Source organism: Helianthus annuus, chromosome 16, assembly GCF_002127325.2.
Source record: "Helianthus annuus cultivar XRQ/B chromosome 16, HanXRQr2.0-SUNRISE, whole genome shotgun sequence".
NCBI classification, from domain to species: Eukaryota; Viridiplantae; Streptophyta; class Magnoliopsida; order Asterales; family Asteraceae; genus Helianthus; species Helianthus annuus.
Window position 1 is genome coordinate 152,155,687 of NC_035448.2, and position 24,100 is coordinate 152,179,786.

General features: G+C 39.3%; 2 protein-coding genes across 3 annotated transcripts in view; one reads left to right on the forward strand and one right to left on the reverse strand.

Annotated features, from left to right (window-relative positions):
• Positions 1-24,100, reverse strand: part of LOC110915035 (probable LRR receptor-like serine/threonine-protein kinase At1g07650) — a 79,064-nt gene that overhangs the window by 46,084 nt on the left and 8,880 nt on the right. For both annotated transcript variants that reach the window (XM_022159658.2, XM_035985340.1), the window contains exons 3-5: positions 16,891-16,962; positions 16,723-16,791; positions 15,675-15,746 (exon numbers count right to left, since the gene is read on the reverse strand). In XM_022159658.2, coding sequence (XP_022015350.2) covers positions 15,675-15,746; positions 16,723-16,791; positions 16,891-16,962 — 213 coding nt within the window. The remainder of the gene's footprint in view (positions 1-15,674; positions 15,747-16,722; positions 16,792-16,890; positions 16,963-24,100) is intronic.
• Positions 18,097-23,068, forward strand: LOC118488146. Its single transcript, XM_035985342.1, has 2 exons — positions 18,097-18,332; positions 18,664-23,068. Exon 2 carries the CDS (start codon positions 21,805-21,807, stop codon positions 23,044-23,046), a length of 1,242 nt encoding a protein of 413 aa, XP_035841235.1. The 5' UTR covers positions 18,097-18,332; positions 18,664-21,804; the 3' UTR covers positions 23,047-23,068.

Sequence of the window (24,100 nt, forward strand, 5' to 3'; positions counted from 1 at the left end):
CTTGTGTCAGTTACGTTACGAGTAAGAAGCATAATGTGTAAGTTTAGCACAACTATTGTTTCAAGGAATTGAAGTTGTTACATTTAGTGATTCGTGTACGCTAAAGAAGATGTTCGATGATAAAGCGAAGGGTATAGATGTCTTTGAAGGCAAATCCGAGGAGAATTTAGAGCAAGAGTACTTAAAAAAGTTTTATGAGAACTTAGATGTCGAAAATGGCTACCAAAATTAGAAGGAGAAGTTACAAGTATATGTTGAAGTCTTCTACGAGAAAGAATTTGAGATTGAGAGATCAAAGAAAAAGGAGACGGTTGGTGAGGGCATATCGAGTGTCAAGAAGCAAGAAGTCGTGAATTCGAAGAAAGAAAAAGTTGGGTTTATAATGTATTTAGAGGATCTAGATGAGGATCCACTCAAGTCACGTTAAGTTATACATGAGAGGGTGTAGGTCCCTTTTCTCGGAGGATCGAGAACAAACCTAAACCTTGTTATACTAACCCACTAGCGAGTGCGGAATCCAAGCTAGTAGGCAAACCGGGATGAAGCAAGAACAAACACAAGAACACACAAAGTTCACCGATTAACACCACTTGTATTAATACGTATGAAGGTTTACGGTTACAAGCACAATGTTTACAATCTTGTTTGCAAACTCTCTAAAGTGTGTGTGTGTGTGTTTTCCAGCAGAGTTTCTCTAACTCTCCAAATGTGCATCTGTCTAACACTAACACACTGCATGGGTATTTATACCCATACACAGCAGGTCTTGGTCGAAGGATCGATAGATGGTCCGAAGGATCATCTATCGATGACCGGGAGCTCGAACGATCAGCGTGGACATCGAAGGATCATCCTTCGATGTCTAATGGTCGAACCATATCTTTCGAGCACCTCGAAGGATGATGCGTATCCTTCGAGGCTATCCTTCGATCCAGACAAACATCATGTTGTCCAAGTCAAACTAGGAGGATAGTTGACTTGGTCAACTTACAGACTGATTTAGGACATCGTTTACATACAGACCGAATACAGACAAAGTACAGACACAAGTGCACCAACAAACTCCCCCTTGGCTGTAGCTTTGTCTTTATCTTGTCTTTATCTTCTATAGATGTAGACTTGTCTCGAACTTCGACAGTCTTTGGTCTTCGAGTTTCCAAAACTCTGATGTCCTTTCAAGTCTTCATGGTCGGAGGATCTTCAAAGTCTTCACGTCTTGAAAGCAGAGAGTGTATCAACAAACTACCCGTATCATGTAGGAAGTGTGTTGACAAACTCCCCCTTAACATAAGCTCCCCCTTGAGTTATGCTCGTGAATGGACTTTATCTTTATGAAGTGAGATCCTTGTGGTGTTGAAGATGGCCAGCGGCAACTCGATCATCTTCGTCTTTTGAGCGCCTTCTCGTCGTGTCTTCATTCCAAAGCTTGTCATCGACCATGTTCTCCTAGCCCTTAGAATCTGCACATGCAAGAAATCTAAACGCGTAATGAGAACAACTGCTTGGAACATAGTATAAACAAATGACACACGAATGACCATGTCACAATCAAACACCGTCCGACAGTTTGAAAGTTTAATAAATTTTTTTTTTTTTTTAATTTTAGCCTTTAACTTTCAAAACATGCAAATTTCGACCGTTTATGAAGATTTAGTCAATTCGGTTTTCGTTCAGGTTTCAGGCAACGAAGACTTGAGCTCCAACATCGTACGATCGAAAATAAAGTAGAAAGAAAATCTTTTTGGCTTTTATAAAGTTTATATTAAAACACAGATTTTAGGTGTGTTTTTGAAATTAAAAGACAACAATTTTAATATCCTTTGAGTGTTATCAAACGACATCACCGCTAATGTCGTGCTGATATGCACCAAACGACGAAACTGTTTAAAAGAAAAACAATAAAAGTTAAGCAGTAAATAAATATATACAGACATTCTTTTTGCGAGTTTCGAGGGTAAGAGAATCATATCAGTGTACGGTCATGCCAAAACACTCTTGTTGTTCAGTTAGTTAACATTAAGATAAGCATCCTATAACAATTATCGGTATTGTTATCCACTTAAGCTCAACTTATCAGATGTAATCATGTTTAGAGGATACGTTAATGTATGATTTATACTTACCGACCGGTGTTCATCCACATCACGACACATTCCCGTATCAAGGTATGCACGAGAGTTCATCTTACCGGTGAGTATACCGATTATCATCTGTTTGACCGTATAAAATTGTGAGATACTCACTTATTTTGATTTGAAAACAAGTCCTATGTGATATAATCACTTATTGATGAGGAACTTGATTTTCGTATGCATGAGGGCACAGGTGCAAGTCCGTGAACAGGTCAGTACTTCCGTACAGCAGAGAGACGAACTTGACACCCGGATAAATGTGATATTTTATCACTTATTTGATTTGGACATGTGATTGTTTATCACTTATTGAGGTCGAATGCAGTATGCAATATGTACACGTATGTATAGTATCATGGAAGATCTAGACTTGCGTCCCCGTTATTTTTCGGTAAAAGATACAACCATGATACCCAGATGATAAGCAGCATAAAGACCGAATATCTCAGAACCTCGGCAATCTATCAAACGAAATTTCGGTACTAAGACCATATGCCAATGAATGGTTCCCACCTGGTCTTCAGTCGGTTAAGATTTATATCACCCTGCACACTTTAAAATGATTGTGAGCCTACCGATACATCTTATATAGAGCTGCTTATCGTTTTGCATTTAAGGTTTAAAGAGGTTAGGATAGACCACTGATGTACTATCATTTTCTCTTTTGCTCTCCAGGAAACTCATTTTTGATTTTCTACTGTTTTTGTGTTTTTGAAATTTTTCGATGTTTTTGTATTTTCCGATTTTTGGATTTACTCCCCCTAAAATCAACAAACTAAGATAAATTTAAAAACACACAAAGATATTTACAAAAATGATTTTCCGATGTTGGTTTACTCTTGCTTGACCTTAATGCCATTTACCAATAATAAGAAGTCAAATCTAGATTTGTCAAAAGCTTTGGTAAATAAGTCGGCACGTTGGTCATCGGTGTGGACCTTAACAACATCGATTAGCCTTTTCTCAAAGCAATCACGTATAAAGTGATATTTGATTTCGATGTGTTTGGTCTTTGAATGCTGCACAGGATTTTTAGTGATATCTAAAGCAGCAGAATTATCAACGTATATAGGAGTAGTTAGGAATTCAAAACCGTAGTCCCGCAATTGTTGTTGGATCCAAAGAACTTGTGAACAACAACTTGATGCAGCAATGTATTCAGCTTCGCATGTTGATGTAGCGACACACGTCTGCTTCTTGCACTGCCAGGTGACTAGGCGATTTCCTAAAAACTGACATCCAGCCGTTGTGGATTTGCCGTCGATTTTACATCCGCCAAAATCAGAATCACTGAATGCGACCAAGTCAAAGTTATTATCCCTAGGATACCACAGACCGGTGTCTGGATAAGCCTTCAAATAACGAAAAATCCTTTTGACAGCTGCAAGATGTGAGGCCTTCGGGTTGACTTGATATCTGGCAAGCAGGCATGTTGGGTACATTATATCTGGCCTTGATGCTGTGAGGTACATAAGGGATCCGATCATCGCGCGATAGTATGAAGGGCTAACAGGTTCACCCTTTACGTCAGGAGTTATTCCGTGATTAGTTGGCAATGGGGTACCAATGGGCGTTGCATCGGACATCTGGAACCGGCTCAAGATGTCTCCAACATATTTAGTCTGATGGATGAATATCCCAGACTCCGTTTGTTGCACTTGTAGGCCCAAAAAGAAATTCATTTCCCCCATAGCACTCATCTCGAATTTATCCTGCATGATGCGCTCGAAATTCCTACACAAGACATCATTAGTAGAACCAAAAATAATATCATCAACATATACCTGAACCAGAAGAAGATCCCCATCTTGTTCTTTGATGAAGAGAGTACAATCGATAAGACCTCTTCGAAAACCGTTCTCCAGCAGATATGTAGATAAGGTTGCATACCAAGCTCGTGGCGCTTGATGAAGACCATAGAGAGCTTTGTTGAGCAACCAAACCCGATCGGGATGAACAGGATCTTCAAAACCTGGAGGCTGTTCGACATATACCTCTTCTTCAACCACACCATGTAGAAATGCACTTTTGACATCCATCTGGTAAACCTTGAATCCTTTGAATGAGGCATAAGCCAGAAAGATCCGAATAGCTTCCAGACGTGCAACTGGTGCATAGACTTCGTTGTAGTCGATACCCTCTATCTGACGAAAACCTTGAACGACTAAACGAGCTTTGTTTCGAATTACCACTCCACGGTCGTCTTTCTTGCATTTGAAGACCCATCGAGTGCCAATCTTCTTGTAATTCTCAGGCTTTTCAACAAGCTTCCAAACACCCAGCTTGTGAAATTGCTGTAATTCTTCCTGCATGGCCTCAACCCAAGCACTGTCTTTCAATGCTTCTTTCCACGACTTTGGTTCTTCTTGTGACACATAACACGCGAAGGACCAGTCATTTTGTTGACCAGACTCTCTTATAGCTGAATACAAACCAGCATTCCGGTTGTTTCTCAGCTGATTACGCGTCTGCACACCGCGATGGACATCTCCTATGATATTCTGCTGGGGATGGGTATCGTGAATCCGCATTTCAGGATTATCTGGCACACGAGCATTGATACCCAAATTGTTCAGATTAAGATCAACAACCAACTCCACACCAGGAATGTGGTTAGAAGTGGATGCATTCCCTTCAGCAGTATCGATATTCTGCGTATGAGGTGTATCACCAGAGGCACCTTGAACAGGAGCAGCTGGAGCTGAAGATCCTTCGGCTGCATCATGATATTCATCATCTTCAGAAGAGTCATTATAATCAGCAGCATCTTCATAAACCTCATTTTGAACCATATTGTTGACTGACGTAGAAGCTTGAGGGTCAACAACAATAGGTCTGACCAATGGCGAGACAGCAGCGTTGTCACTTTCTAACAACATCCGAGCCGCTGCTGATTCTTCGTCAAAGGTTGGCAGATTGAAGGAGTTAAATAATCCATCATAATCGAACATCCACGGATCACCCGGAGCCCTAACAGGACTCGTGTACCTTTGAACCCTAACTTCACTCCATAGCTCAATCTTTTTGGTAGCTAGATTCCAAACACGAAAATTCGGAGTTGCATATCCAAGGAAGAAACCCTCGATAGCTCGTGCACCAAACTTTCCATCCGGCTCAATCATAGTACAAGGAGCACCAAACGGTTCAAGGTAAGAAAGATCCGGTTTCCTTCTCTGAAGGAGTTCGAAGCAAGTCTTGCCATGTCTCTTAACTGTAAGAACTCTGTTCAACGTGTAGCAAGCAGCCGATACAGCCTCTCCCCAGAATTGAATAGGGAGTTCCGACTCTACTAACATTGTTCTTGCAGTTTCAATAATAGTCCGATTCTTCCTCTCAGCGACACCATTTTGTTGTGGAGTATAACGAGAACTGTACTCATGAAGAATGCCTTTAGAAGTACAAAACTCATCCATAACTTGATTCTTGAATTCAGTTCCATTGTCGCTTCGGATCCTTTTCACTTTCAACGTATAGAGATTTTCCAACATTGTAAGAAGATCCTTGAGGATGCCAGGAGTTTCACTTTTGTGTGCCATAAAGGATACCCAAGAAAATCTAGAGTAGTCATCAGTAACTACTAAACAATAAGCATCACCAAACGTTGTCTTGTGCTTCATAGGTCCAAAAAGGTCCATATGAAGACGTTCGAGTGGCATGCTGACAGTGTTGATTTTCTTCAAAGGGTGAGACTTCTTCGTTTGCTTCCCCTTTTGGCACGAGACACAGATATCTTGTAGATGAAAACTTCTAACAGGCACACCATTCACAAGATTATTTTTCACCAAATGGTTCATCTTTCTCAAGTGAATGTGCCCCATTCTTCTGTGCCAAGATATAGACTCCTTTTCTGTGGCTTTTGAGACAAAACAAGTAACTTGTGCAGATGTAGTAATCGCTTGGCTCATATCGAGAATATAAAGATCATTAACTCTCGGAGCCGATAAGAGAACCCATTCTTGTGGAATTTTGAATCCAGGCTTCAGCACATAACAGCCAGCATCATCAAAAATCACTGAGAACTTTTTATCGCAGATTTGCGACACACTGAGAAGATTGTGATCAATTTGCTTCACATAATTGATCTTATCAAAGCACACGATGCCATTGGAGATACTTCCTTCTCCAGTGATGTACCCTCCTTTATCACCCGCAAAAGCAACATACCCTCCTCTAATATTTCTCACGTCGTATAGGAGTCGTAAGTCGCCAGTCATGTGCCTGGATGCCCCACTATCAACAATCCAATGACTATTAATAGTTCCTCCTAGAACATCCTGCACATGTCAAATAAACACATCAGTTGAGAATGGGGACCCAAGCCTTAGTGGTCTTGGGTCGTCCCTTGGCATCACGATACGTAAGCTCTATCTCCTGATGGTTTTCAAGAACAACTGCTCCCCCTGAATTGTCACCCGATTTAGGTAACCAAGTTTGTCTTTGCCTACCAGCTTTTGAAGATTCTGGTTTTATAGGTTGTGACACTCTTGGTTCCTTTTGAACTGTTTTAACTTCAGATTTTAAAGCTTTTTCAACAGTTTTTATGTTCTTACGTCGTTGTTTAGTTTCTTGTTCTTTTACAGTTCGTTTATCTTGTTTAGGTGAAACTGACCGACGTTGAGGGTGAACTGCTTCAGGTGGAGCCTTTTCAACCAACTTCTTCTTTGGAGCATTTGGGCAATTTCTGATAATGTGCCCAATTTCTCCACATTTGAAACAAGTTCTCCTTTCAACAGTTTTAGGAGAACTTGATCGACTACCAGATGTTGAGCTTGTAGAACCTGAGGTACTTGCTCTTTCATCACACCCGTTTGTGTGTTGGGTGTAATTGTTATCACTGTTTCGTTTCAAAATCTTGACTTGTTGTACAAAATCAGTGTTTGATTTGTTTTCAAAAGTCTCAATTTTATCTGTACCTTTTGATGCTACAAACTTAACATCTTTTCCTTTCTTCATGTAACGAGCTCCTTTTGATTCAACTTTAGCCTTTGGCTTTGGAACTCGTTGTGGTTGTTTACCCTTAGAAGCAGTCGGTTGTTGAGTGGTTGGAGATTTTTGATTGCCAAACTGTTTCCTAATCTCAGCCTTAGGAATTGGATCACATTGTGTTACCACAATTCCCGGCAGTGTTTTTCCCAAAAATTTGTTTGTATTGTCTTCAAAGACTTTGTCAATCAAAGATTTATTTACATTTTTAATTGGAAAAACATGATCTGAATAGATTTTATTATCTCCAACCAAGGTGTACAACACATTACTGCTTTTAACAGTAGACACACCTGTCTTATCAACCTTGACAGGATCAATCACTTGCTTCTCAACAGATGGAACCTCAGGAGTATCAGGATCACAAAGGATGTGATTCTCTCGTGGAATATCTACTCCTTTCATCTTGCTAAGTGATTTATCCTGATCACTTACAGCCACATCTGATTCATCATCCGATGTCTCATAGTCCTCGATAATTGGAGGACTTTGTTTCATGGATGGTGAAGTTTCTTGTTCCTTAGGGGCTGTGTTTGAAGAACTGTCCGATTTGAACCCTAGGCCAGTAGAAAATTCCTCCAAGTTCAAAGGCACACTGGGTTCATACCGAGGCATTTCCTCTTCATCGGGCATCTTGGTATAGTTGTCCATCAAAGGGGGTGGACACGCCTTATACCCTACACCTTTCACGTTACCTTTCAGTTGTTGAACGTCTATGATGTGATCAAGCACAAATCGGGAGTTAGAATAACTATCCAATTTCTGTTTGATCGCATCATGCTTGCATTGGGCAATGGCTAATTGCTTCTTAGTTTCTTCCACAAGGTTAATGTATTCATTTATACTTACTTGTTTGTGGTAAACTACTTTGTTAACCTCGGACACATTTTTCTTTAATGTTTCTATTACAGATTTAAATTCTTTTTCATTCCGGGTTAAAGCCATGTTTGCCTCTTGGCATTTTGACAGTTCAATAACCAAATTCTGATTATGACTATGAAGCTTTTCTGATTCAAGCTTCATCTCTGCACATGATTTACAAATACTAGGAGCAGGAGGTTCAGAAGTTACCTGACTAGTAGAGGCTGAACCATTTGCCATAAAGGCAGTTTGAAAAGAAAAAGCTCCATCTTCAGAGAATAGCTTTTCCATTTCCGTTGATGTAGCAGCAGCCTTCCTAATCAGAATTGATTTCTGACATTTAAGCTCATCAGCTTCATTCAGTAGCTCCTGTATATCATCATCTCCTTCTTCATTCACATCAGGCTCTGAGTGATTATCCCCAGAAACAGAGCCTTCTTCATCCGAACTGCCAGAATAACCAGAACTGTCATCGCTTCCAGAAGATTCTTCCTTTTGAACCTGCTCGATGACCTTAGCATACAATGCAGTTCCACTTCCCTGATCACCATCACCAAACTGAACTGACCAGTCACATCCTTCATCAGCTTGAACAGCCAAAGCCCGATTGTGATTGGTAGCTCCAGGCTGTCCCTGATTGTTATTCACTGCCACCATCCTCCTCTCACGGTTTTCTTGTTGGGCATTCACGTTCGTCTGGTTTCTGAAAGGGTTGTGATTGCCGTGTTTTGTTGGTCGAGTGCACTCACGTTTAAAGTGCCCTTTCTCGCCACAGTTAAAACACGTGACGGCATTAATATCAAACCCATACTTCGTGTTTTTCTTTCCTTCCAACGAAGTTCTTCCAGTTCGTGCCATGAAATCTTTTGCCCTTCTAACCGCACTAGCAAAAGCCCATTTAATATCCATCAACTCCATTTCTTCCTTGTCGATCTGATCATAATCTTCATTGGTCATGTTGATGTTTCCAAGCTGACCAGCTACCAAACCACAGTAAGCACTGACCATGGTGTTGATAATTTCCATATGTTCCTTAGCAACTTCAATGCTAAGGTGTGAAAGATTTGAGTTGTCGACTCGGATTGTGTGATGACTTTGAGGCTGAGGTTGAGGATTGCTTGTATAGTGAGCTTGCTGTTGTTGTTGTTGAGGTTGTGGTTGTGGCTGTGTTGGAACAGGAATATAGGACCTCGGATCGAATTGAGGTTGTGGTGGAGCAGCTGTTGATTGAGGAAATGGAAAGGAACTTGTATTGGACACAAAAGCAGTTTGAAGCTTCGGTTGCTGAACAGAACTAGCTGAAGGACCAAAACCAGGCAAATACATTTCTGTATTCTGAGGAGCTGGAGCACGCCTTGCTTTCCTAATTTCTTCATCATTTTTATGTTCCAGCTTCTGAATGAACTCATAGATGTTAATCTCATCTAGAGCTTTAGTATGCTTCAACAACTCAATAAACGAACTCCATTTTGGGGGTAGGGCGTCAGCAAACCTATTCACCATGTCTTGTTGAGTAGCTGCCACCCCATAAGCACACATTTCACTAATCAAATGATAGAAACGTGTGGTCATATCATTCAGAGTCTCGTTTTCCAAAAACTGAAAAGATTCAAATTCTTTCTTCAACAAATCATGCCTAGACTTTCGAGCGGCTGCATTGCCTTCTCCTCTAGCAACTAAGGCATCCCACAATGCTTTCGTGGTCTTGCAATATGAAAACTGATGGTAGATGTCTTTGTTGAGTGCTTGAGTAAGTATGGCATAGGCCTTTTTCTCCAATTCATAAGCCTTCTTGTCATTTTCAAGCATGTTGGCGTAACCTTCTGAAGTGGATGCTCTACTTTCAAGACTTTCATTGAATGCATTGACAAAACACATCCAAAGGTCGGTGCTTTGTCCTTGAACATATGTGTGAAAGCGGCCTTTCCATGATGGAAAATCGTTCATGTGGTTCAGCTTTGGTGGACGATTGTTACTGCCTGTTTCACTCTCACTAATCAGAAGATTCTGAAGACTTTGACTTTGATTGGATACCAAAGCCCATTGACAGGAACTTATTGATTGTTGTTGTTTTGGAATGGCACTCGTCATATATTCAGCCATAGACATCTGTTTCAGATCTGGTTGTGGATCCGTACTCCAATCCCAAGGACTTGTGCAACTCATTGTGATCAAAAATCAATAAATAACCTACACACCACAAACTGTCAACAACAAACAGACAACAATTGAAAGATACAATCTGATCGAAAGATCAAGACTTGTTCGAAGGATCAACAGTGATCGAAAGATTACTGTTGAGTTTCGAGCAAAGTCTTCGAAAGATTCTCAATGAAAGATCCTTATCTTTCGACTGATTATCACGAAAGATTCACAGTTCGAAAGATCTATATCTTTCGAATACTGATCTCGAAAGATCTATATCTTTCGAATACTGATCTCGAAAGATTCACAATGAAAGATCCTTATCTTTCGAGATGTATCCTTATCTTTCGGACAACCAACTTTCGAAAAGATTCCAACTGCGAAGGATAACCCTTAGACTTCGAAAGACTACTCGAAGGATGCTAATCTTTCGAGCTGTCTCCAATCGAAAGATGTCGAAGGATATCTTTCGATGTCGAAGGATATCTTTCGAATCCTCTGACACACCTGACACGAAAGGACAGGTTGGTGAAAAGGTGATGTGTTGATGTACCAACTTTCGGCAGAAAGGATGGTTCTGCAACAACTTTTCACCAAACAATTGACTTTCAAAAATTTTGCCAAAATAAGCAACCTTATCTTCAAGAACTGGTCACCGGAAACACACCGGAGATATGGCCGGAAAAATCAAAGTTTCACAAAGACAATTTTTATGTTACCCAAACCGACCCCGAACACTCCCGATAGGTTTAGTACGCGTTTTTATGCAGAAAACTACCAAAAACGGTTACTAAACCAAGTGTCCAAACACACCAAGAACTTGAACAAACCGGTTTTAAACAAGGTAAAGAGCGAGGCTCTGATACCACTTGTAGGTCCCTTTTCTCGGAGGATCGAGAACAAACCTAAACCTTGTTATACTAACCCACTAGCGAGTGCGGAATCCAAGCTAGTAGGCAAACCGGGATGAAGCAAGAACAAACACAAGAACACACAAAGTTCACCGATTAACACCACTTGTATTAATACGTATGAAGGTTTACGGTTACAAGCACAATGTTTACAATCTTGTTTGCAAACTCTCTAAAGTGTGTGTGTGTGTGTTTTCCAGCAGAGTTTCTCTAACTCTCCAAATGTGCATCTGTCTAACACTAACACACTGCATGGGTATTTATACCCATACACAGCAGGTCTTGGTCGAAGGATCGATAGATGGTCCGAAGGATCATCTATCGATGACCGGGAGCTCGAACGATCAGCGTGGACATCGAAGGATCATCCTTCGATGTCTAATGGTCGAACCATATCTTTCGAGCACCTCGAAGGATGATGCGTATCCTTCGAGGCTATCCTTCGATCCAGACAAACATCATGTTGTCCAAGTCAAACTAGGAGGATAGTTGACTTGGTCAACTTACAGACTGATTTAGGACATCGTTTACATACAGACCGAATACAGACAAAGTACAGACACAAGTGCACCAACAGAGGGCTTGGTTATTTGCATTAGATGAAGAAGAGGTCATCGAGAATGGGATGATACTCAAGGGTTGTTTAGATTTTGGAGAGTTAGTAATGATGCATGAAGAATTAATCGGTCATGAATTGTTCTATGAAGCAAGTTTCGAAGAACTTCTAAAATGGTTTCTACCATGCTATCTTGGAATATGCAATGAGAATGAAAGGCATCCAACTCTACATAATGGTAAAGATGTGAACTTGATCACACTATACCTAGTTGTAAATGATCAAGGAGGATTAAAGAAAGTTGACGAAGATGGTGAATGGGAACAAGTTGCGGTGCAATGTGGGTTCGATTGTGATGATGCTCAAGATGTCAAGGTTGCCTACTTAAGATACGTTGATCTTCTCGAATGGTAATTCCATGTGATGAAGAACAAACGCATGGAGAGTAAGAAGAATGAAAGTAACAAGCAAGATGATAGACCAAGCAATGCAAACAAAGGTCCTAGAGTGAAGATCGGGGAAATCGATGAAGAACCAGATTTGGTGATTATCTTGGAGGTCACTGACAAAAAGGAATACTAGCAAGCAATTAAGCACAGACCAATGATCGCTTAGCCTAGGAGGGAGAATGAAGACCGTAATCAAAGCAATCTCAGCACTTAACGTTTATCGTCTAGTGTTAATAGGTCAGATTATATTAAACTCTTTGTTTATTTTCTGTTGGGACGTAGGCCACAAGTCGTTGGGTCGAAAACAATTAAGTCCAATTAGGTGTGTTTAGAGGTACGACGTGTCGATTGGATATAACCGTCTAAACAATTATCATGGAACGACATGAAGATTCGTTGCCTTCCATCAGATATGTCGTTTCATCACGTTTAAATAGGGTTTATGACCTTAGTTATTCAATACACATTACAACCGTACTGTTTCACTCGATATTGAAGTTTACAAGTTCTGGTTCATTATTTTCGGTTAGTATATCATTCATTCAAGTTTGTTTCGATTTCCTATAAGACGTATTGGTTTGAAGTATGTGGATAATATGGTGAGGCATGCTATCAACCCTCATCGCCTCGTTCTTGGTCCTGGGAGGCCTGCGATTCTGATACCAACATCCTTTTGTATCTGCTCACCGATTGACTACGCGGTCCAAGTCTGGTATTTTTATACCTCACCATTTTGAGGGCCAAGCTTAATTTTCTTTGCATGCTATTCATCATGCTTTGTTTGCCCAAAATGAACCAAAAGGGTTCATATCAGCTACTAAGCATCCAAATTGGTTACTTGCTATGCATGATGCAATGAAAGCCTAAGCTCAAATGACACTTAGGACCATATCCCCGGCCTCTGTGCTCTAATATTATGAGCTCTAAATGGGTGTTTAGGACCAAGCTTAACTCTTATGGCACTATTGATAAGTTTAAAGCACATTTGGTTGCTCACGGCTTTTCTCTGGTACTAGGGAATGATTATTCTTATACCTCTAGTCATCTGGTCAAAGTTGCTACTATTCGTATTGTGTTTTCCCTTGCTACTATCTATTGTTGGCCTCTTCATCAACTAGATGTTAAGAATGCCTTTCTTCATGGCAATCCTAACGAACTTGTTTAGATTGAATCCAATAAGATTCATTGACCCTCAAAATTCAAACCATGTTTGCAAGGTAAAAAAGGCATTAAACATCAAGTCTTATTTATCTTAGAGGGACTACTATAATTTATCTACTTGTTTATGTTGACGATCTTATTCTGGCAGGTTCTAGTTTATTTCTTTTATAACAAGGAATTTGTTGATAAGGATCTAGGGTTGCTTGGCTACATCGTAGGCTAGGCCTTCTCTTATACTGATAATGGTCTCTTCTTCAGTCGAGCCAAATATGTTAATGCCATTCTTACTCGTGCTTGCTTGCTTGAATCAATGTCTCTCTCCACTCCACTTGCCACTCATGCGATACGTGATATTTACTAGCTCTAGTATTGTTTTGTCATATCATACTCTATATCAGTCTTAGTCTCTTGTTGGTGCCCTACTATATCTCACCATCTGATATCTTAAATGCATTCTGCATCATGTTAAAGGTACCCTTCAATGTGGGCTCACGTTTACCTACCCTCCTTTCATAGCTATTCTTGATTATTCTGATGCAAATTGGCCACCTTGCATTGAGACTTGACGATCAGCTTATGGGTATTTTATACTTTTGGGTGGCAATCTTGTCTCTTGGAGTGCAGATAAGCAACCTACTATCTCATGCTCCTTTTGTGAATCTGAGTTTCGTGCTATGGCATATACAGTTGTAAAAATCATTTGGATCACTCATATGCTTTGTGAGTTGCATGCATTACCTTTGGTTCGTCCAACTCTACTTTGTGATAATTGTAGTGCTTTATTCTTGAATCAATATAATATCATAATCGTGAAAAACACATCGATATTGACTATCACTTTATACAAGAACTGGTGTCATATGGATACCAAATATGTGCCTACCAAGCCCCAGAGCTAACATATTCAACAAAAGTGTTCCCATGCTCCACATTTGGATTCTTCCACGCCATGCTCCGTCTCGGTCCACCACTAGTTCGCTTGAGGGGGTGGAGGTATTAACAATAAATCATTTATTAATTTAAGTGATAGAGGTAAATCATAGCCTGTATTATTCTTTGTATATTTATTTCCTTGTAATTGTCATACATATATATATATATATATATATATATATATATGTGTGTGTGTGTGTGTGTGTGTGGGAGGGTTATATTGATAACGCTAAATATTGCGAGAACAGTTAAAACGAATGAAAAAAATCAATCAAAACTATTTTTTTAATAAAAACTTCATTGTAATTAAAATACAACATCTAAAAAGAATTAACAACATCAAATAAATCATTTCTTCTCTTAAAATCACTCTTATTAGATTTTTTACACATGTGTAAATATAACAAATTAAAATTTACACACGTGTAAGTGACAAACTTACACATGTGTAATTGACAAACTTACACATGTGTAAATTTTCTTTATTTACGAATTCACGTAAATTTAAATGTGTAAATAAAATTTCTAACAATGTATTTGAATAATAACGCAAAGTGTAAAAAGAAATTTTGAAATTGAATTGTTTTTTAGCAGAGACAGTTGTCGCCGCTAAAGACCTTGCTTCTGTCGCCGCTAATGCCTTTTGAATCCCCAGCCGTTAGATCAGGATAAGGATCAATGGCCAGGGTTATGTTTTAGACTCCGGGACACGGATCGACCAATAGCGGCGACATTTGGCTTGTCACCGCTAAAAGTCGTTATTTCTTGTAGTGTTTGGCAATATTTAGTGTTCTTGAGATAATATCTCTCTCTCTCTCTTTCTCTCTCTCTCTCTCTCTCTATATATATATATATATATATAGTGGAGAGTTCAAATGAGAAGAGATTTTTTGTAAAAAGAAAAAAGAAGAAACTTCAACCAATAAGAATGCTTTATTTTACTTCATTTAATATAAGTATTTAATGTTACTATAAGGATACATTGGTAAATCTACATAGGTCATTAATTTGTAGTCATCCTCTTTAATAGCTAACTACATTAAATTTTTTGTAACTTATCTTCAAAATATAAATTTTTTCAAAAAAATAAAATAAAATAATTTAAAGTGTAGGATAAATTACGAGTTGTGTAAGATAAATTTCAACGTGTAGGATAAATTTCGAAATATGTAAGATAACTTTTGATGTGTGTAGGCAAAAAAAGTTAGTGTGGAGGATACTAGTCTTTATGACTAATTAATTAGTAAAAATGATAATAAATGAGATACGTGAAAGCTATTTAATCTTTTACAAAATTACCCTTTGTTCTTTTTATTCTCAATTAAATTTTCTTCTCAAATGAACCTTCCCCTATATATATATATATGCAAGTTCTCATCACCATAATGTGCGTTGAATTGTACTACTATTGGTTACTGTAAGGAAGATTTTGATGATGATATATAGCATTACACGTAAACTTATTGAAGTACTGTCCACATAATTTTGTTTGTGTGTGTATGTATTTTTGTTTGAGAGATGCATAGAGAATCAGAAAACATACAGATACACAAGTGACGTTATATTGCCCAAATATGCTGGAATTACTCCGGACAAACGGTTCACAGTAACAGACCTACATTACAGTAAATTTCTTTTGTAGGCAGCTCAAACTGATGTTCACCTAACTTGCTAGTAAATATTGTTGGTTGTTGGATTGCTTGTTTCTGAACCTTTAGATAAAATATGTTTTTGGTGAAAAGGATGAAGTAGAACGATGAAGCATGAACCTCGACAAACAAGACCTTGTCCGGTTTAGGGGGGGAGGGGGGGGGGGGTGTGGTGGGAAGAATGTGGGTTGTAAACTGGACACGGGTCATTTGAAAACCGGATTGGGTTAGTCCTAAATTTCGAGGTTACGAGGGGTGTTCTTTAGGGGGAGGGGGTGTTTCGTTTTTTCAGGTTGGATATTTTTTTGGATTATAGTTCGGGACAAAGTGACCGGATAACTGACCGGTTTAAAGTTCGGGTTGGTCAGGTATGGGTTAGTTCAGGTTAGGTTGTTTGGTTCTTGGTACAATTGTAAAATTCGAAGAAAAAAATATTTACAAAATATCATCAAAATTTATATTGTTACTAAAAATTATTATCAAAATTCAAACATTATTTGACAATATGGTACCATAATGTTCAAAATTCCAAAACCTTAACGTTCCAAATACCGGACTCCAAACCAAAACACAACTATAAAAAATAGACAATAAATGTTCGAGTTTTTTCAGTGGCTTTTTGGGTTGGGCTGTTTGGGTGGGTTTTTAAATAGGGAAAAGTGACCCGATAACTGAGGTTCAGGTTGGTCGTGCTGGGTTTTTCTGGTTCAGCTGGCATTGGATTCAGGTCGAGTATCAGGTCTAGTAGTGGAGAAACATTTACGTCTTTCCACCACCCCCGCAGCCTAGTCTTGTGTTTCATCCCTGCTGGCTTCGTCCTTGTACCTTTTGCTTCATCCCTCTGCTTCGTCCTTCTACCATGTTCCCCAGAAGGTACCTTATGTGAAGGTAAAAAAACAAGCGATCCAGCAACCAATAAATTTTGAATGACAAAAGGCTTACAAGTACTCCAAATTGGTTGAAGCCCATTCAGGTGGTATGGTGCCATTTAGGTAATTACGAGTCAAATCACTGCAAGAAGCAATCGGTGTCATAATAATGCCTTGAAGCATGGTATTTAAATTTATTTTTAAGTTTTGGTTGTAATATAATCATATGTTTTGGTCTTACATGGTTTTGATGTAAGGTAACTTTGCAAGGGATGGGGGGAGAACACCATCAAGATCCTGCCCTTTGAGAAATCTGTTTATAAAGAAAAGTTGGGCCTTTTAGTTTAGTTTTAAGACAATTTCTGTCTTGCCATATCTGAAATCAACTTATATTTAAGTTTCTATGGATGCATGCATTCTAGTAAAGTCAAAGAAACTGATATAAGGTTCAAAATAATGACAAAAATATCTTACATTAATTAATGTGTAGCTTTTCATGAACTTAAACGTAATCTTTATGAATTTTTTAGTAAACTTCTATTGCCTTGGAGCAAAAGACATAGACCAGTCTTGGTTAGTGCATATACCCATGAAATGAAAATGTATACATAAAGAAATGTAAAAACATATATATATACTGCAGAGGTGCACCCGTAATCCAATAGTAACCGGTAATCACTTAACATTTATTAATTAGAAAATATTGCAATACCATACTTAAATTAAAAAAAATACTAGTTTTTAGGGTGCAGTTCTAATAAAATAAATAATAAATCATCGAGGTAGGTGTTTAAAAGTCAACAATATATCTTAAATCATTTTACATTTGTACCATATTGCATTTTTGTTTTCTTTATATGTATTACAATATAGTATACATACACACACGTATATATATATAATAACAACCCCTGCCCCTCCACCAACAATAATTAGGGCTGTAAACGAACCGAACGTTCAGTGAACAGTTCGTGAACCGTTCGGCGGTAAGTTCGTTTATGTTCGTTCGATAAGCTTAACGAATGAACACGAACAAAAAATTTCGTTCGATAAGCTTAATGAACGAACACGAACAAATGCCTCGTTCGTTCAACTGCGTTCGTGAACGTTCGGTAATATGTTTGTTTATGTTCGTTCGTGTTCGTTCGTTTATGTCTGGCCCTCTCCCTCTTTTGATATTACGCTCCTTCATTCAGCTTATCTCCAATCGGAACCCAATATTATCCATCCCTTCAATCTTTAAATGGTTATATTTAACTACTTTCGTTGTGTACAATGTTTAAGATTAACGGTGCCTTTTTTAATTTTCACTACAAGAAAGGTGGCCTTTTAGCGATGACCCCTTTACCGGCGACAATAAATAAGTCGTCGCTAAAAGCCCAATCCGCGTCCAGGTTTTAAAACCAATCCCTGATCGTTGATCTTGTGTACATCTGACGGTCCAGGTTTTATTTAGCTTTAGGAGTACAAAACCTATGGCGGGCAAACCATTCACTCGTTCCCCCCAAATCGATCCACTGGCACTCCCCCCAAATCGATCCATGAGCCCTCCCCCAAATCCCACGGTGCTGCTAGATTGCTTCAACCCGGCGACAGCGGCTCGCTCGCTGCCACGACCTGTAGCCTTCGGAGTCAACTTACCTCCTTAGTCGCTCGCGCGCCGCACCTCGTCCGCTGCACCAGGTACCTTCCTTTTCTTCTGTTTTATTGTTTTGGTTTTCCTACTTTTGTGGTAATTGAACACATTAGGGTTTCGTTGGTTTTATGGATTAAGTATATGGCAAAAATATGGAGTGATATTGGATTCTGTACCTTTTTTTTGTTCTTTGTTTTGATGTACACTTGGGATCTAGGGTGTAAGTAATGTTGTCTGCAAGTTTTGAAAGGATTCTTTAAGTTGTTTTTGAACGGATTCCACAAGTTTTGGTGTACAGTTTTTTTTTTTTTTTTTTTTTTTTTTTTTTTTTTTTTGATATATTGAACAGATTGTAAAGTCAAATAATGTTGGGTGCAGCGTTGAGAGGGGGGATGTCGAGACAATGAGAGGGCATGGCTGAAATTGTATGCAATCGTTGGTATAAGGTAGCATCGTCAAAGATTTGGTGAGCCCTTCTTATCTATGGCTTCTTATCCTAATAAGAATTAAGAAACTCTCTAAAGGTTATTGCCTTTTCATCTTTTTTGTTTTTTGAAATATTTGGTGTATGATTTTTAAAGATACCTTTTTTTTGGTGAAGTTTAGGTTAAAGGTGTTTGCTTTTGATTGATACATGCTCTTTTGGTTTTGGTGTGTAAGTTATGTGGTTTCTAGGATGGATAAAATTAGGGGTGAATTGTTTTGAGCTACTAGTTGGTTCCTGTTATGGTTTTTATTTGAATTGAAGGGTGTTAAATTGGTCAATTGCTTGGGCACTTTACTAGAAAATTAGAAAAAAAAAGTAATACAGAGGAGACCGATTTGGGTTAGGTGTAGCACGAGTACTGAAGCAGAAGTTAAAAGTTTTATTTATGTAACGTTTTTGGGCTAATAAATGGACACTCACATACCCTTCTGCTTAGTTGTTTAGATGCTCGCTGGACGTTTTGAGGTTTATTATTGACTTTGGTTAATTGTTCTTAAAAACTAATTGGCAAAAAAGAGCACAAATAGGATCTCCATGTGTGAAATGAAGTTCCCCTTTATGACTTTGGTTAACTGTTCTTGAAATGAAGCTTCCCTTTATGATGTTTTTTGGGATAAAAACCATATTTACTTTTGAATTCAATAGTATGTTTTCTAGGGATAACTGAGCTATGCCCAACGATATCTTGTTACTTTTAGTGGCAACGGTGGTCTATGTTGTCAAAGACGCAACGCGCACGCGAGGCGCATCGGCCTTGCCCGGAGCCTAGGGACTGCTAATAATGCTGGACTGTTGGTGCACTTGTGTCTGTACTTTGTCTGTATTCGGTCTGTATGTAAACGATGTCCTTGGTAGTCTGTAAGTTGACCAAGTCAACCATCCTCCGGATTGACTTGGCCAACAGTTAGAATAATGTTGAAAGATGTTCTCTGTCGAAGGATAGGAGATCGAAGGATAATGTGGATCCTTCGATCTCATCGAAAGATATGTTTCGAATGATAGACCTCGAAAGGTGATCTTTCGAGGTCCTTACTGATCCTTCGAAAGCACTATATGAGATGATCCTTCGGACCATCTATCGGATCCTTCGACCAGACATCATGGGCTGGGTATATATATACCCATGCAGTGTAGTGTGAAAAAAAGATGCACACTTAGAGAGACAGACAAGAGTGGAGAGCATTCTGTCCGAAACATTCACACACACACTTTGAGAGTTTGCAAACTGATTGTAAACATTGTGCTTGTAACTGGAACCTTCATACGTATTAATACAGTGGTGTTAATCGGTGAATTCTTGTGTGTTTGTTTCTCTACTTGCTTCATCCCGGTTTGCCTACTAGCTTGGATTCCGCACTTGCTAGTGGGTTAGTATAACAAGGTTTAGGTTCGTCATCCTCCGCGAAAAGGGACCTACAAGTGGTATCAGAGCTTGGCTCTTTACCTTGTTTAAAACCGGGTTGTTCGAGTTCTTTGGTGTGTTTGGACACTAGGTTTAGCACCCGTTTTGGTGGTTTTTCTTGCATCTTTAAACTGGAAAACGGTTTCTAAACCTTTCGGGAGTGTTCAAGGTCGGTTTGGGTAACATAAAATTTGTTTTTGTGAAACTTTGTGTTTTCCGGCCATTTTTCCGGTCATATCTCCGGTGACTGGTTTGGATAAGGTTGTGTCCATTTTGGGTAAACTTTTTGAAAGTCCAAAAAGTTGGTGAAAAGTTGTTGGCAGACCATATCCTTTCTGCCGAAAGTACTTCACCAACCCATCACCTTTTTCACCTACCTGTCAACCCTTGGTCGTTGTGTCAGAGTAATCGAAAGAAATCCTTCGACATCGAAAGATAATCTTTCGAATCAAGGAGGCTCGACAGATACCCATCTTTCGAATATCCTTCGAAGCCTGTGTTCTATCTTTCAAGCCAAGGAATCTTGTCGTAGGATACATCTTTCGAGCTACTGTTTCTCTACGAAAGATAAGGATCCTTCGTGTTGGTGAATCTTTCGTGATCTGTGTTCGAAACATAAGGAGAATCTTTCGAAATCATCTTTCGACAGATAAGGATCCTTCGTGTGATCAATCTTTCGAAATCAATCCTTCGAAGTTTTTGTTCGAAACTCAACAGGGATCTTTCGAACCTTGTTGATCATTCGAACAAGCATTGATCTTTCGAACAAGTCAGTATCTTTCGATTCTTATTTGCTTGTGTTTTTAACAGTTTGTGGTTTTTCAGCTCTTCTATTAGTATTTGATTAAAATGAGTTGTACAAGTCCATGGGATTGGAGTTTGGACTCACGATCCAATCAAGAGCTAGTGACTGCTGCAGATTGGGCAAAGAGTATGCTTCCTCAATCATCAATCAGTCCAAGTCAATGGGCTTTGGTATCCAATCAAAGTCAAAGTATTCAAAACCTTTTGATCAGTGAAAGCGAAACGGGCAGTAACAATCGTCCACCAAAGCTAAATCATATGAATGAGTTTCCATCATGGAAAAACCGTTTTCACACGTATGTCCAAGGACAAAGCACCGATCTTTGGACGTGTTTCATCAATGCGTTCAATGAAAATCTGGAGACTGCTGCATCCACTTCTGAGGGATATGCCAATATGCTTGAAAAAGACAAGAAGGCTTATGAATTGGAGAAAAAGGCCTTTGCTACACTTACTCAAGCACTCAACAAAGACATCTACCATCAATTCTCATACTGCAAGACTACGAAAGCATTGTGGGATTGTTTAGTAGCTAGAGGAGAAGGCAATGCAGCTGCTCGAAAGTCTCGGCATGATTTGTTGAAGAAAGAGTTTGAATCTTTTCAGTTTTTGGAAAACGAGACTCTGAACGATATGATCACACGTTTCTATCATTTGATTAGTGAAATGTGTGCTTATGGAGTTGTCTCTACTCAACAAGACATGGTGAGTAGGTTTGCTGACGCCTTACCTCCAAAGTGGAGCTCTTTCATTGAGTTGTTGAAGCACACTGGAACTCTAGACACGGTTAATATCTACGAGTTCATTCAAAAGCTGGAACACAAGAATGATGAAGAAATCAGGAAAGCCAAGAGAGCTCCCGCCCCTCAAAAATACAGAAATGTATCTTCCGGGTTTCGATGCTCTAGCTAGAGCAGCTGCAGCCCAGCAACCCAAACTGCAGACTGCATTTGTCTCCAACACAAGTTCCTTTCCATTTCCTCAGTCAACAGCTGCTCCACCACAACCTCAACCTCAATTTGATCCGAGGTCTTACATCCCTGTCCCAACACAGCCACAGCCACAATCTCAACAACAACAACAACAACAACAGCAAGCTCATTATACAAGCAATCCTCAACCTCAACCCCAAAATCCTAACACAATCCGAGTCGACAACTCAAATCTTTCACACCTTAGCATTGAAGTTGCTAAGGAACACATGGAAATTATCAACACCATGATCAGTGCTTACTGTGGTTTGGTAGCAGGTCAGCTTGGAAACATCAACATGACCAATGAAGATTATGATCAGATCGACAAGGAAGAAATGGAGTTGATGGATATTAAATGGGCTTTTGCTAGTGCGGTTAGAAGGGCGAAAGATTTTATGGCTCGAACTGGAAGAACTTCGTTGGAAGGAAAGAAAAACACGAAGTATGGGTTTGATATTAATGCTGTCACATGCTTTAACTGTGGCGAGAAAGGGCACTTTAAACGTGAGTGCACTCGACCAACAAAACACGGCAATCACAACCCTTTCAGAAACCAGACGAATGTGAATGCCCAACAAGAAAACCGTGAACGGAGGATGGTGGCAGTGAATAACAATCAGGGACAGCCTGGAACTACAAATCACAATCGGGCTTTGGCTGTTCAAGCAGATGAAGGATGTGACTGGTCAGTGCAGTTTGGTGAAGGTGATCAGGGAAGTGGAACTGCTTTGTATGCTAAAGTTATCGAACAAGTTCATAAAGAAGAATCTTCTGGGAGTGATGACAGTTCTGGTTATTCTGGAAGTTCGGATGAAGAAGGCTCTGTTTCTGGGGATAATCACTCAGAGCCTGATGATAAGGAAGAAGGAGATGATGATATTCAGGATCTACTGAATGAAGCTGATGAGCTTAAATGTCAGAAATCAATTCTGATTAGGAAGGCTGCTACTGCATCAAAGGAAATGGAGAAGCTATTTTCTGAAGATGGAGCTTTTTCTTTTCAAACTGCCTTTATGGCAAATGGTTCAGCCTCTACTAGTCAGGAAATTCTGAAACTCCTGCTCCCAGTATTTGTAGCTCATGTGCTGAAATGAAGCTTGAATCAGAAAAGCTTCATAGTCATAACCAGAATTTGGTTATTGAACTGTCGGAATGCAAAGAGGCAAACATGGCTTTAACCCGGAATGAAAAAGAATTTAAATCTGTAATAGAAACATTAAAGAAAAATGTGTCCGAGGTTAACAAAGTAGTTTACCACAAGCAAGTGAGTATAAATGAATATATTAACATTGTGGAAGAAACTAAAAAGCAATTAGCCATTGCCCAATGCGAACATGATGCGATCAAACAGAAATTGGATAGTTATTCTAACTCCCAATTTGTGCTTGATCACATCATCGATGTTCAACAACTAAAGGGAAATCAGAAAGGCATAGGGTATAACAAATGTCCGCCCCCCTTGATGAACAACTATACCAAGATGCCTGATGAGGAAGAAATGCCTCGGTATGAACCCAGTGTGCCTCTTGATGTTGAGGAGTTTGCTACTGGCCTTGGGTTCAAACCGGACAATTCTTCAAACACAGCCTCTAAGGAACAAGAAACTTCACCATCCATGAAGCAAAGTCCTCCAATTATCGAGGACTATGAGACATCGGATGATGAATCAGAAGTGGCTGTAAGTGATCAGGATAAATCACTTAGCAAGATGAAAGGAGTAGATATTCCACGAGAAAATCACATCCTTTGTGATCCTGATACTACTGAGGTTCCATCTGTCAAGAGGCAAGTGATTGATCCTGTCAAAGTTGATAAGACAGGTGTGTCTACTGTTAAAAGCAGTAATGTGTTGTACACTTTGGTTGGAGATAATAAAATCTACTCAGATCATGTTTTTCCAATTAAAAATGTAAATAAATCTTTGATTGACAAAGTCTTTGAAGACAATACAAACAAATTTTTGGGAAAAACACTTCCAGGAATTGTGGTAACACAATGTGATCCAATTCCTAAGGCTGAGATTAGAAAACAGTTTGGTAATCAAAAATCTCCAACCACTCAACAACCGACTGCTTCTAAGGGTAAACAACAACAACGAGCTCCAAAGCCAAAGGCTAAGGTTGAATCAAAAGGAGCTCGTTACACGAA

Excerpts from the sequence above, each read along its gene's own strand:
- LOC118488146 (XM_035985342.1), top strand. The coding sequence starts at position 21,805 with ATGATGAAGAAATCAGGAAAGCCAAGAGAGCTCCCGCCCCTCAAAAAT.